Genomic DNA, 14,875 nt, shown 5'->3' with positions numbered 1-14,875 from the left:
TGTCATACAATATGTCAAATTAAACCTAATGAAATGCTTTATAAATTGGTCAGAGCACATTTTGCAGAATGCATTTAGTATTTTAGTTACATGATTCCAAACATTCTATTCCAATTTTTTGCTATACACGCATAGGAGCTGTACTTTTAAAATCCGCGCCTAATCAATAATGAGTCTTTCACTCCATTGTCAAAGTACTGTGCTCCCTGTAGTATTATGGAGTGACCAGGTCCTAGAGTGTGATGGTTTTGTAGCATATGACAGTGCTCATTCAAGCCTGTCAAGGTCAGTTAGTAGCCACTTGCTGAATGGCCATTATCAGCTATCAAAGAGACGCCTTGTGCAGCTGCCAATCACAGTAGAGGTTTGATTACATTTTGTTAAAACCCCAAATGTGATATAAGGACAAAGCTTCGAACTTTAAATCGGAAGGTGGTGAGTTCGAGCCTCATCACGGTCACATTAATTTTATAAACTAAATATTATTCAAACTTTTCATATTTGTTTTTCTTTTATTGTTTCTTCTCTTTGTCTTTTTTTTTGTCTTGTTTTATTTTTTTTTCATCTTTATTTTTCTTTGATTCATATTGCCAGGGTAAGGACAGGAGGGAACATTCAGTGATTTTTTTCATCCGGACGATCGTAAAAATCATCAAAATTCAGATTTTGTACTAGACTGCGGAACTCAGTCTTCAATGATAGTCAGTAATAATCTTTTGGTCATTATATGACTATCATTTGATTACTGAGTTCTTATGATACATCATCCGAAGAGCAGTTTCAGCCAATTGCTTGGGATTGTTGGGGTAGAGGAATATCTTTTGAATTCTTTCATGACCACTGAAGCAGAGTCAAACCTGTCAAGGACACTCGGCGTGAATTGGACTGACCATGTCACTCGCCACAAAAGAATGTCAAAGGTCATAGAACATCAATTTGGTGTCTTCTGACAGTGGTTCAGCCGACAGCCGTGCAGGCCTATTTAAGACAAAAATAATGCATTTACATTGTACAGGGTGTCCCAGAATGATTTATACCGAAAAAGATGGATTTTTTAAGGTATGAACGGCATTTCTATTAGTCATATTGTTTTGCATTTTAAGTTTTACATATATTTAGCTTTCTCAGATTTTTTAGATTTGAAAAATTTGACGTTTCTAGTAGAAGTTAGAGAGGATTGCGTAAAAATGGTACTTTTTTTTTAGGATTGTGTAAAAATCACAAGTTTGGACAAAGTAACCTATTTTGAAAATTTGTAAAATTTGTAAAACCGTTCAGCACAAAGTAACGTTATGCAGTATATTGCTGTGTCCTGTTCTTACTTCTACTAAATAGTCGATATCTATCGATTATTTATGATGTTACGAAGCAATCATTGTATGGAATAAAGGATTTGCTACGCTTGAGCGACCTTAAACTATTCTTTCTTTGGGGGCAGTTTTGAAGACAATTATTGAGGTGTGTGAGCTGCATTATTTGAAATGCCGGCAGAGATGGATTTTTCATAAAAGTATAGAGAAGGTTCGTCCTTAGTGTCACAGCATGCATTTATGTCCACAGTATATGTGCAAACCCACAGCTATGTAACAAAGAAGATTAAAGTTTACTGCGGAGGATCCTTGAGGAAGTTATATCCTCTGTAGTAATAACATTTTGGGTAAAAATTGTGGTAAAAATCACATAAAAAGTATGTTTTTCAACCTAAATATCTTATGTCATATTGAAATGTTTCACTTAATCCCATATCAAGAATTATTTAGCATTGTAAGCTCTACATCTGTGACAAATTTGGTGTATTTCCTAGCAAAGAATGTAGGATTTCTTCAATATATTGCACAGTGCGGCTGGGCGATGGTGATACAGAATCCATTACACACATGTAGTTTTCGTCCATTTTCAGTAATAGCAATGTCACGCCAAAACGAATCAAGCTATTTCCACGAAAGTCGCAGAATAAGTAGGAGACATGTGTGGCATTGTATTGCATTTATTTAGATACACTGTTGACTATATATTTTTGATATTTTGTTCAAACACGGTATAAATCATTCTGGGACACCCTGTACGTGAATCTGTCATTTATATACTGACAATATGTGACCATCCATCTCAAACCGCTCGTAAAGTCGGCAAATTGTATTTCGAGTTACAGTCCAAAATGTGTATAAAGCTTGTATTCATAATGAACCTAATAATTGTCCTACAAGTGTCTCATTTCAGTCCAGTCAAATAACAATCTTTAATCCTATTGTTGAAGAGAATAATAAGCTTAAATAGCTTTAGTCTTTGTTTGCTTTGGCTAAATCCTGTTCAAGTGGTGAGTTAACCAACAATTAACAATGAGAGGACATTCCTGAACCTCGTTGACTTGGGGATGATTTGAAGTGACCGCCAATTATGACCATTTGATATTTAATACCAGCAATGTAGAAAAAGAGATATATTGTAGCACCAAAATAATGTACCTTTTTACTGAAGTAGCAAAGTTTAACAAGCCATAACCCCGCTTCTGGATATTGTTTGAAGTCAAATGATATATATCATTGTAAAGCTTATGATATATATTTTTTAAATACGCAAGAAAACAAAATTGAACAGGGGCCGACTTTACGAGCGTTTCGATGTGGATGGTCACATATATATACATTAGCTACATGTATTTGAATGGGGCTTCAACTTCGTCGATACAGCCGTTTTCTTTGTTTGTTTTTGCTTTTTTTTTCATTAAAAAATGTTATAGCATTAATCCGATTATTACACAACTTCGCCACCGTATTCAAGACATCCAATGCAAATAATCACCTAGATTATGACGTATCATACCGTAAATATGGCGGAGTACTCAAATGCATCCAACAAAAGCATGATTACACAGCGGCCTTCGCCGTTGGCCAAAGCGTTTTTAAAATGCCTAAAAAACAACTTGGTTTTAATGCTAATTATTGCATGTTCTAGGGAAGTCTGATTATATTTATAAAATAGCAGGGTGGGCGGGTTTTCGCTGAAATATTTTTTATGTAAAAGGTGAAGCATTCTACGTATAAAGGAATATATGAATATTAACTGCACAACATGTAGAACGATTCGTGATACCCAATTGTGGTACATTTGGTGTTGTTAAGGAGGGGGAGAATTTTATTTCAATTTTATACACGTCAAAATATTTTTTGAATTTACTGAAAATAGACGCTCAAAAAATGATGAAAAATCTATGTAATTTTTACATAGAACCCCGATAAAGATTACTGTATCGTTTTTATGATAATCTAATCTTCCATTTTCTAAAAACATCTTGGGGGTTCTATGTGGAAATCTTGAATAAACTAGGGGAAAACCCAACGTCTATACTCCGGGGACTATAGGCCTACAAGGAAATGGCAGAATTCCTATACATTGCACGGACAGATATACCATGCACGATGCAGTCAAAATCGATATTATGTATTGTGTGCAGCACTATACACGTATTGTTGTATTTCTATGCTATACCGGAGAAATGTTGGAGTTGCCTATTACCAAACCCGCGATTTGGTAGCCCAATTGGGCGACTTTTGAAGATTTTCCCGCGACTTTTGACAATTTCCTGTCCCATAGAAACCAATGGTTAAGAAAAAATTTGAGTGACTTTTCAACATTTGCTCCCGCGACTTCCAATAGTTTCCTGCCCCATAGAAACCAATGGTTTTGGTAAAGGGAAAAATTTGGGCGACTTTTCGATTATTTGACCCACGATTCGGGCTGAAATCTTTTGGCAACCCTGCCTATAACCTATATATATGTTTAATTCAATATGGCTACCAACAACTCATGTGGTCCAATGGATTAGCGCGCTGGACTTGGAGATTCTGTATGCAGCTGCAGCGTGGGTTCGAGGCCCACCTCTGTCAAATTAAAATTCACTTTTTTTTTAAATTTCATATTTGGGAAATATGACTGGGCGAATTTATGTATGGCGAAGAGTGGCGTGGCATGATTACAAGCTATTGTAATCTACCGCGACAGCTCGTCTCACACACATAACAAATGCACGATCAAATAGGTTGACGACAACGTTTGATTGAATGCACTGCACTACGCCATATACCTCCATGGGTGAAGGACACCGGTTAAAATCCTTTGTTTGGAGCCAATCAATAATTTCACGCACAACCTCTATGGATAGAAGTCCCTAATATTCAAATGAGGTTATCCTTGACATGCTTGAGTAGGCATCCTTGAGAGGGCACTCTATTCTTGTGGTTTCTTTTATTAAACCTCATTTAAATACTATATGTTACTTCTACCCTATGTGTTCAGTGTAAGGGATTGAATGGCCAATCAGAATGAAACAGCAATCAAATTGCAGTGACCATTTCTTTTGTAACCACATGCCAATCATCTGATGCTTATCAGACCATGCAAACCTGCGAAAAACGAGACAAATTGCAAGCCATATGATGAGCAGGGATGTAGCGTAAGTTCTTGCCAGTACCAAATTCAACTTAAAGTTCTGTTCTTCTTAGCTGTGGCAGAGCAGCTACTGCAAGCACAACTACGTCAATATCTACTGTTCGAACAAGGATCCTTTGAAAGCCCAGCATGATGGCATCTGCAACGTGAACCGGGAATCAGCTTCTTCATGGTTGCAAGGAGCTAAGTTGGTCATTTCTCGAGATGGGGCACTGAGTGCAGTGTCGCCATTGGTAACAACGAGAGAGTTTTCTGCAGTTGTAGTTGTTATAAGTTCACTGTTAAGGAGTTTGAACAACTCTGTCTTGTTGTCATTCAAGCGGAGAAACTGTTTCCAGTTCCTTGGTATGGGACTAGACAACTCCACACGTCTTCTTTAAGTTGGTCCTGTACTACGCTTTTCTTCTTTTTTTTTGGTTTGTGCTTTTAGACTGTTGTCGAAGTACTGGTCCCACACAATGTCTACTCTTTGCCTGATTTTGTTCCCTCTTGATGTAAGGAACAAACACCTTTGCTGTGTAGTCACCAAATGTCTTGCATCAGACAGGTTTCAGAATGCTGACGAGTACCGCACCGTCCAGGATGCTCACATCAGTCCTTGGCCTTGCATTACATGTAGTCTCCACATGTTGCTCAAGACAATGCATAAGGTGTGACTTCTGCAACGGCAAACGAAGCTGCCCATAAGAAGATACAGATGGTGGAAATGGGTGGTTCTCGTGGCTGAAAAAGTTGTCCAAGTCACCGTCTCTTGTCTGGCATGCAATATACAGCCTTGAGAAGAGAACAGAGTCACTTTGGAGAAGGGTGACCTTTGAATCTGCCTTATTGGAGCGTTGTGATTGCTTGTTGAACAGTACTACCTTGTTTCTGGTGATGGTAGCTGTTATTGGCTTGCTGTTTGTCTCAAGACGCTCCTCCATAAAGGTTGCATACTGCTCTTGACCTTTTGATTGTATGGATGTGAGGCACTCAATTGATTCCTTATCCATCATGTCCCTTGAGTGTAGTTTGAGAATGTCTGAACTCTCCTCCTCAAATGGATTTCCCATGTCATCGATTACATCCACCAGTGAAGTAAGTTGTTTGGCAAATAGTCTCTGGGTAGCATCCGTTTGCTCATGGTGGTTTGTTTGAATGACATTCTCGCTTTTTCCGACAATGGATGCTTCAAACTCAGAAATGACGCGAATGAGTTCTGGCCCAGCTACAGCCCATCGCAAAAGAGCGTCTGCATCCTGTGTTAGTCAAATTATGCCACCTTCATCTTTCATCACTCCGTTATTTTGCTCATGGCCATGGTCAATGGCGATCAAGGAGAATTTTTCTCTGAGACTTAGTCAGAACGAACTTGCCATTCCAGAATTCTTGAGCAACATCAGGATGGGTTGCATCGAGGACACACATATCTCTTACATGAACAGACATCCATCGGGCATAGTGTGTGTGGTTTAGACTGAAGAACCAAGGTGTCTACTTGGTTAGTGTGTCTACGTACAGATCAAAGTCTCCTATGCGCAAAGAACGCACAAATGCCAACATTAGCAGCTCCAACTCAAGTGTTGTGTACCAGTATAGGAAGTGAGGATGCTTATCCAATGCACAAGCAGTAACTTGATGGGCATGTCGGGTACGGGTGACATGGGATGCTTTCAGGAACGATTTGAGCAATTCCAGGTTGCAATTTCTGCCTCTTGTAGAGCCTCCACCCAGCCACTACCTTCCAGCCAGTGGCCCAAGGCTTTGTTGGCGGTCACCTCTGTGTGCAGTCCCCCAAGAAGCAGTACAAACTTGTCTTCGCCATACAGATTGTCCATGGACCATTGTAGCTGCTTCATTTTGGCAAAGAGAGGTTGGTCAACTGTTATCACTGGAGTCTGACCAGGGTTGGCATATTGTACAGCGGTGTGAATTACGTCAAAGCAGTGACGCAACATTGAAGGAGAACTGGCTTCTTCAGCAAAGAGGGGCAGCATTGCATTTATAGAAGGCAAAATATTTGGTTCTGGTATATGACTGGCATGATATGCTGCCCAAGATATGTTGGACTCAGAGGATATTTCATCTTCATGCAGGCTCTCAACGTGCCGTTGCCATGGTTGCTCCATCGTCACACCCATCAGATTTCCGTTTGCGGTTCTTGACACGGTCCAATTTGCTTGAACCAAACTTCTATACCATTTCCACTGTTCAATCGACTGATATCTATTTGTTTATGCAGTTTTTACTAAATTGAGTAATGTTCTCAGCCATGGTTTTATAGCTTTCAGCAGTGGGGCTTGTCAACTTTTCTCTGCCTTTTTCTTGACAAAGAGTACACTTAGTCCAGTCAGTTGTCTGGATAGGGGTAATTGAGGGGCTTGCCATTTTTAGCTTGCTTGTATAGGCCGGATGACTATCAATATACTACCCACCACCACTCAGCTTTTGACCCTATAAAAGAAGCAAAAACATGAAAGCTGATGAGTAAATGAGTCAATAATTATGTGCATTAAGATCATTGTGTACTTACCAACTGCCACGGCGTGATGCTAGTATCACAATATAAATGGATATGTTAATATACACATTAAAACCAATCAGAGACCATACTGTTGCACTGGTTGCTAGGGAAATATGTTAATTTGTACTGGTTGCTAGGGAAAATAGTCTAGTAACGGTAAAAACCTATTAAAAGTACTCCAAATGCATGTAAACATGAAGATTGGTATGTTAGGCATAACAATACAGGAGTATCCGCCATATAATGTGGTCTCTGAACGCCGTATGCCGGTTTCTATGCAAAATATGTTGCCTAGCAACCGTTGGTAAGGAACGCAGAATTCAAATTGGCACTACCCCTGAAAATGTTTGTAATGTTGTTACGAGTACTTGTGCCAAATTTCATGCTTTTACCACTTTCTGAGCAATTTTTGCACCAATCACATACACTATAAATCTTTATGATATGAATTTTCATTTCAGTATTGATATTAACCACTAGTTTTGCTGCTTAACTTGGATGGTAAATGAGAAAAGCAGGAATTGAAATGACATGATGCTTCGTTTTTGTCTTCGAGAAGTTAATATGTCAAGAATCTTCAAACCTATATCGGTAAGATGAATATCAACTAATTAAAAAGATTAATTTCAACACTAACTATTTTTCGCTCACCTTGAAGATGAATATTGTTTAATTAAAATCACATTAAAATGCACAAAAATGACCTCATCATATCAAAATACCTACCCTGAATTTTCGGGCATGTCAAAAGTGGTAACCACTCTACGCCTGTTTTTCATAATTTCTTCGGAAATACATCGATTTGGATTGTCAAATTTTAGGATGGTAATGAGAAAATATGATTTATTATATGATACCAAAAACTCATCAACAATGAGAAAATCAGGTGGATGATGTTGTCGATCGGGTTATGGAACTTTAATGTACCTGGACATGATTTTAAAAAGCATTCATTCGGCAATGACGTCGTATTTACGTCTTAACCATGCACAACCAGGCGGCGGATGGCATGATCGAGCCGGCAACTTGTGAAACCGCCCGGCCGTATGGCATTTTCCATATACTCGATTAGTTTTGTGGGGTTCATTATCGAACCCCAACGGTTTTAGCTTGTATTTATATTATTTATTAACATAGGCCTATTTGTTTGTGATATTTCATGCGTTTTAAAATTTCAAAATAATCCCATTCAATTACACGGTTGACGATGAAAATGTACTGAATTTAGAGAATGCAATGCGACCACCACCTGCGCACGACGTTAACTTTATGTAATTCATACGTTGCGTTCGACCGGACTTAATGGGGATGTTTACGTTCACAACTTGACGTCGAAACAACGTCATAATGACGTTATATCAACATCCAAAAATCAGCGTTCGAAATAACGTTGTCACCGATTTGCGTTACAATATACGACCGCCAGTACATGTGTTTTCTTCCAGATCTTAGCAGATTTCTTAGCAGAAGGTCCATTGAGGTCTTAACTTTTTAATCTGTTCTGTTGCACGGTTGTTTGATGGCATGTAAAACTGAGTCATTTTAAAGAAAAGTTGAACAACGGTGGCGCTATTTATCTAAAATCGTGTTTGCATCTTTACAAGGGGTAGACACTTAGGGGCTGTGCAATAATTATGAGCCCTGGGGGAGGGTAAAATTGGAGGGGGGCAAGACATTTTGGCAAGCCGATAGGGGGAGCAATTTTGGCCAGCCGAGGGGGGGTGAAGCGATTTTGGGAAGGCATTCATGGGGCGCCTTTTAAATAAAACGCTCTAAAAAGACTTAAAAACAGTACGGAAACGCTTAAATATGCACATTTTTCGCAACATGTATCTAGACCATTTAAGGTTTGTAAATTAGGATCCCAAAAATGTGGCATGCGCAAGGGGGGTAAAGAATTTTTGGAAGGCCGAGAGGGGGGGGGAAGCGATTTTTGGCGGGCCGAGAGGGGGGGGCAAGCGATTTTTGGCGAGCCGTCTGGGGCTCATAATTATTGCACAGCCCCTTAGAACATCAGCAAACCGACTAACAAATGCACACAAAAGTACAGTTGCGCCTCTCTTTTGTCCTTTTATTCAATCCGTACATGGCATTTTGGATGGATGCTGGGGCTTTAGGACATAACTGATATTAAAACTTTACAATGCTCCAAAGCCTCAAGAATTATTGTTTTAGGACAAGTAATAATTCTAGTTGTGTATTGAATATTATTATTTTTTCCCAAAGCTACGTACCTCCACAAACGTAAGCACGGCATTTCGTGGATTCCTTCACCGTTCCTCTACAATAGCTAATGTTAGCAACATACCATCTTCCACGAGTCCTGTGTGTTCGTATAATGAATGGGATCATTTGGAAGAAGTCATTGTCGGACGTGCAGAAGGTGCCACTGTTCCTCCCTTAACTGTAGGCATCAAGGTATGACATAGTAAACTATATCAAAATTATGACATTTCGTCGGTCGCATCACACCCGGTACTATTGGAGATATTTTACTTTTTTGAGACAATTTGTTTTGGAGCTTCAAATCTACCAACTTACAGACCTTAATTCTGTCTAATTAATGAGATATAAAACTTTGTCTATTTGCTGTGTTTTAATTTTTGTTCAAAGGGCATAGTCATGGTTTTGAGATCACCGCGAGCCTATACTTTAACCATGACTTGTCTCGAATATAAAGAAGTCCCTTGTAATTATAGGCTCAAAATAAAAATGCCATCTCGAAAAATGCCACCACAAATATTGGCACACACCCATAATTCTTTGTTAAGATTTTTATCTTTGTTAAGAATTTTAGAGATTTTTGCTCATAGACACAGGGATCCCAATTGCGCCATTAGGCGATTCTTTACGGTATCTCAACACTTAAAATTGTTGACACCCACCAGACTCTGTAGAAACTGCCTGTAGGTCTGAGAGATATAGAAAACACCAAAAAACATTGTGCGGACGCTACTTTCATTTTTTGGTTTAGGTACTTATTTCGTCAGTGGAATCAATAGAACCCCAGTTCGGTATTCAATAATTTTTTACCGAATAGAACTTCTACAAGGTGTAGGAAAAGGATTGGTACCCATCAATATCCAGTGAATATGACCAAGACTGCCACATCAAAATGCAGTATAATATCCACCTTACTTGTACATTCATGTTATGAAAGGTCATACAAGTATAAATTGTAGTCATTTCAAGGTGATCTAATATTGAATTTGGAAGAAGCAGCTCGTCGTTTCATTAGACAACAAAGCTGATGGGTACCAATCATTTTGATACACCATGTATCTGTCTCGAGGATATTGCAATACTTAATACTTAGTTTCACATGGTGTGTAAGGCCTCGTATCCATAGGCTGTTCCCTTGTGGCGTGTGCCCTTGTTCCATGTTTACTTTTTCCCATGTGACCTGCCACACAGACAACAAACCTTTGTTTTGCTTAGTGGCCGCTACGGTTCGTTGTCTGTGTGGCAGGTCACATGGGAAAAAGTAAACACGGAACAAGGGCACACGCCACAAGGGAACAGCCTATGGATACGAGGCCTTAGGAACTTAGTTCAATTAAAGAGAGTATAATTAAAAAAAAGACGTTCTTGCTTTCTGCATAATGTTATGTCAACAAAGGCAATATTATGGCAAATATTTGTAACAGCAGGTTATGAAGTTTGCTATCATTCTGTCATCACAGTCGTTGATCTGTGCTAAGCTCGTGATAACATTACACTTTTGATTTTGATTTTAAAGGGTTCTACTGTTGAGGAGAATTGGAATTTCTTCTCCAAGTATGGCGGTAGAAATTTCCCTTTAGATCATGTTAACAAAGCCAGGGCTGAACTTGATGAGTTCTGCTCTGTACTTAGGCGAGAAGGTGTAACTGTCCGAAGACCAGATATTGTTGATTTCAGCGTCAAGTACACAACACCAGATTTTACTTCAACAGGTAATATAAAATACTTACTTACTTACTTACTTACTTACTTACTTACTTACTTAAACTTACTTACTTTTTAAGAATGAGAAAGAAATGATCTTATAAATATATACAGGTCAAGTTGCAATGCCTCGGGATCTTCTTATTGTCATCGGTGATGAGATAATAGAAAGCCCTATGGGGTGGCGAAGCAGATTCTTTGAATATCGCGCCTACAGGTCGCTTCTTAAAGAATACTTCAATGGTGGTGCTAAATGGACTGCTGCTCCTAAGCCACAGATGAGTGATGAACTTTATGATGAGGTAAATTAGTCTAGTTACAGAGTGTACGGTGTTTTATTTATGTTGTGCTTTTTTTTTATATTAAGGCAGGAACCAATTTGGTGGCCAAAATGCACCTTGCGCCTTGAGTTATGTTCCTATAAAGTTGATCAGATTGTGTTCAAAACCACATCAAATTATTGCTCTGGTCAAAACGAATCAGAAAAGGTATAGTTTAGTTTATCTGCAACGTATAGTTCTCGAAGTACAAGCAAAAAGGCGAAAGGCCGAATTTTGGGCCCCACAGGGGGTCAAAACTTAACATTTTGTTCAAGCCACACAAATGGTTTACTCTGGTACTAGAGATTCAGAAAAAGTATAGTTTGGTCTTTCTGTAACGTATAGTTCTCGAGTTATAAGCAGAAAGGTCAAAGGTCATGATTTTCATTCAGTTATTATTGTAACTAGACATCCTAAATGGTGCAAACTATTCTTTATTTGAATTAGTATCATATATCATGCAATTTTTATAGAGACTATTTTTTATGAGAAATCAGATCGTGTTTTTGGTTTTGACCCATGTGTAGGCCAAATTGCGACCGTTGACCTTTCTGAATCTCTAGTACCAGAGTAAACCATTTGTGTGGCTTGAACAAAATGTTAAGTTTTGACCCCCTGTGGGGCCCAAATCAAAAGGTTCTTATTTCTGATCCAATAAATTGCACTTACTGAGTACGTTTCGATAACCACTCGGTTATCTTTATCAACACTGAATGAAGACTGCTACTGTGAACTGGTCATCCAATCACCTATTGATTTCTTGGTGATTGACTTGTTGACTGTGTTGCCAGTTGATTTTTTTCCTGTTGGATGTTTTGATGAAAAAATCAACTGGCAACACAGTCAACAAGTCAATCACCAAGAAATCAATAGGCGATTGGATGACCAGTTCACAGTAGCAGTCTTCATTCAGTGTTGATAAAGATAACCGAGTGGTTATCGAAACGTACTCAGTAAGTGCAATTTATTGGATCAGAAATAAGAACCTTTTGATTGACTTTACTCTACCGATCCTGATGAATTTGTTCAACCAATTATTATAGAAATTAAACACAGCCCCCCCATAGGCCTAACACTAACAGCACCATTATAGGCAGCCATTGGATGATGTCAATGCCTTTATGCGTTACGTAATTAAAACGCCCAGTCAGATGTATTTCAAACCTGCCAAGCCAAGTCACCCAATTTCGAAAATTGGACGTTGAATGTACACTCTCATGAATATTGATTGGCAACATTTTCAAATATGTCAGCGCTCAAATCGGATACAACAGAACAATAGACCATGCAGTACGTTGCACTCTACTACCTCAACCCTTTTGTGTCTAAGCAGTAATTTACAGCACGCTATACAAAAGCTACTTACGCTACCAATATACGAATATGAAATTTCCGTGATCTAAAAATGGCGGCCAATTTGAACTTGACCCGACTAGGTCAAGGTTTTTTTATATTTTTTTTAAAGGGTCACACACACTGAAAAATGGCAAATACATTAGATCACGAAATGATTCGACAAGTGAAGCGAGATTTAATTGAACGCGAAATTTGAATGCGAAATTTTAGCCACAAACTGACTGTGTTCATATTATGACAGCACTGTAGTTTCAAGAACAAAATATCTGTCTCGTTCGAAGAATCTCACTCGCTTACAGTTGGTTTTTGCGGAACATCAATTTTAAACGACTTATTTTCCCAAAGAAGCAATAATTTTCATTGTCCTCATAATATTAGTTATCCAATGATATGATGTTGTCCGAGCAAATTTTGAACCTTAATCAAATAAAGCTCACGAGATTCCCCATGCTTCTTGATTATAAGGTCTGTCTTGAAGATGTCGGACGATTTTCCGTCAACCTTCGGTTCTTTCCGCTCAAGTTATCAGCTTTGTTTTGGGCTTTTTTTTCTGTGAAATTTTGTTCTTTCCGATGAACTGATCAGCTTTGGGGCTTTGTGAGTATAAGGGGAGGGGAAAAATAATATATCCGGGCAACAAAAATCACTTCAAAATTGAAGCACAAAACGTTTTGGTTGGGTTGGACAAAACAAAACCGGATTGTGGTTGGTGATAATGGTTCAAAGGATACCAAACGCATTTTAACCATCATCTAACGAAAGGGGAGGGGTAAATGCCCGGGGTAGATGCTACCCTCTGGATTATTTTCCTGTCCGTAAAACGCTCAAACGAACTGCCAAACGCTTCCAACTAATTGCCCGACCATCCTATGCGCCCATGTCTTTGTAAAGTTAGCAAAACAATGCCACCCTAAATGTTGATTATAGTACCCGGGAATTAGGTAGCCGCCCAATTTCCGACGATAGGGGGAATGTTAAGACCCACTATATATCATGGCAATGGAACTCACTGTGTTAAGACTTGTTAGGTACCAACATGACCAAGGGGACCGTGACAGGCCCTATCTGACACGCTGATTAATCTCAGCTGGCGAATCCTTGCGCAGTTTAGTTGTTAAGGGCCTGAAGCTCAGTGTTGGGCATTTCATTTGATAGTGTTTGAACCCAGACCCTGAAAAAAGAAGCAGGGTCTATGGTTTGAGACATGATCCGTTCGTTTAATATTAATATAAGCTAATCCTGTGGCAGGAGGTAGCAAAAGTGAAAAGTAGCAGTGATATTCCTGACGAAATTGTGACGTTGCATACATTAATTTTGTACATGCTTAGACATCAGTAGACCAACACCACCTAATTGTCTGTGGTCCATATCCAGGCTGCAAATGAACACTCAGTTTTTATCATCAGACCATCTATTGTAGGCCTCAAGGTAGGCGATGTTCTTGAAAGCCTAATGTCGTTTTCTGCATCAGCACAGCCCATGAATAGCTGCGCCTTTCCATGATGGTATAAGGTGCGTACACTTGTATAGACAACAAGAGATTTGAAGCAGTTGAAGCAGCCAATAGGGGTGGGTGGCGTTAGGCAAGGGGCAGGTCGGTATACACAAGAGCCGAACTACTGTACATGTTCACGTAACCGCCTGAACTCATTTGCATAAGTTTGGAGGTGGGCTGATCGTATTTTGATTCGTCTAACACCTAATTTGCATAGGTTTGGAGGTTTCCATATTTGGGTTTACCTAATTAATTATTAACTACCCGGACGTTGTTTACATCATGACGTCATTAGAGCTGGACGAAGGCGACGAACGAACGTTTGCAGTTTTCTTTTTATTACTGTTATATCGTGAAATACCATGTAGCTGACGTGTTAGTCCAATATGATAGGAAAATATTATAACCGATGACCCCATGTTCACATTGGCTAAATAAGCTGTATTTTCGCTGGAAAGGGGCCGGGACGAGTCGGCCATTTTGTTTGCAAAAGGCATATGTTCTTCTCCCGCGTTACCCGGAAGTGGCAGCACCAGAACAAATGACGTCATTTCTGGATTTCAGCCGCAACGGTTACGTTCACTGCCGTGCATCAGTATAGGCATCAGCGTATCTAGGTTTTACTAAAGTAAAACATCTTTGGCAAGGGGGCAACTATGACGTATGTATGGCCAAAATGACCAGTGGAATACCAATCCTTGCCCCATTCATGTCATTTGACGCTCAATCATGGCACTAGACCGTCAACGTTGTCAGTGAAGTGGACAAAATGATAACAACAATTTGAAAACGCAATAGCCTTTTGTCATGTTTGTACAAAGTCGG

General features: G+C 39.2%; 1 protein-coding gene across 2 annotated transcripts in view; it reads left to right on the top strand.

Annotated features, from left to right (window-relative positions):
- LOC140154274 (glycine amidinotransferase, mitochondrial-like) overlaps nucleotides 1-14,875 on the top strand; it is a 32,399-nt gene that overhangs the window by 10,145 nt on the left and 7,379 nt on the right. For both annotated transcript variants that reach the window (XM_072176868.1, XM_072176863.1), the window contains exons 2-5: nucleotides 7,414-7,543; nucleotides 9,179-9,370; nucleotides 10,692-10,887; nucleotides 10,994-11,181. In XM_072176868.1, coding sequence (XP_072032969.1) covers nucleotides 7,484-7,543; nucleotides 9,179-9,370; nucleotides 10,692-10,887; nucleotides 10,994-11,181 — 636 coding nt within the window. In that variant the 5' untranslated portion in view covers nucleotides 7,414-7,483. The remainder of the gene's footprint in view (nucleotides 1-7,413; nucleotides 7,544-9,178; nucleotides 9,371-10,691; nucleotides 10,888-10,993; nucleotides 11,182-14,875) is intronic.

This window comes from Amphiura filiformis, chromosome 1 (genome assembly GCF_039555335.1).
Source record: "Amphiura filiformis chromosome 1, Afil_fr2py, whole genome shotgun sequence".
Taxonomy (NCBI): domain Eukaryota; kingdom Metazoa; phylum Echinodermata; class Ophiuroidea; order Amphilepidida; family Amphiuridae; genus Amphiura; species Amphiura filiformis.
This window is presented reverse-complemented; position numbering and strand designations above follow the sequence as displayed.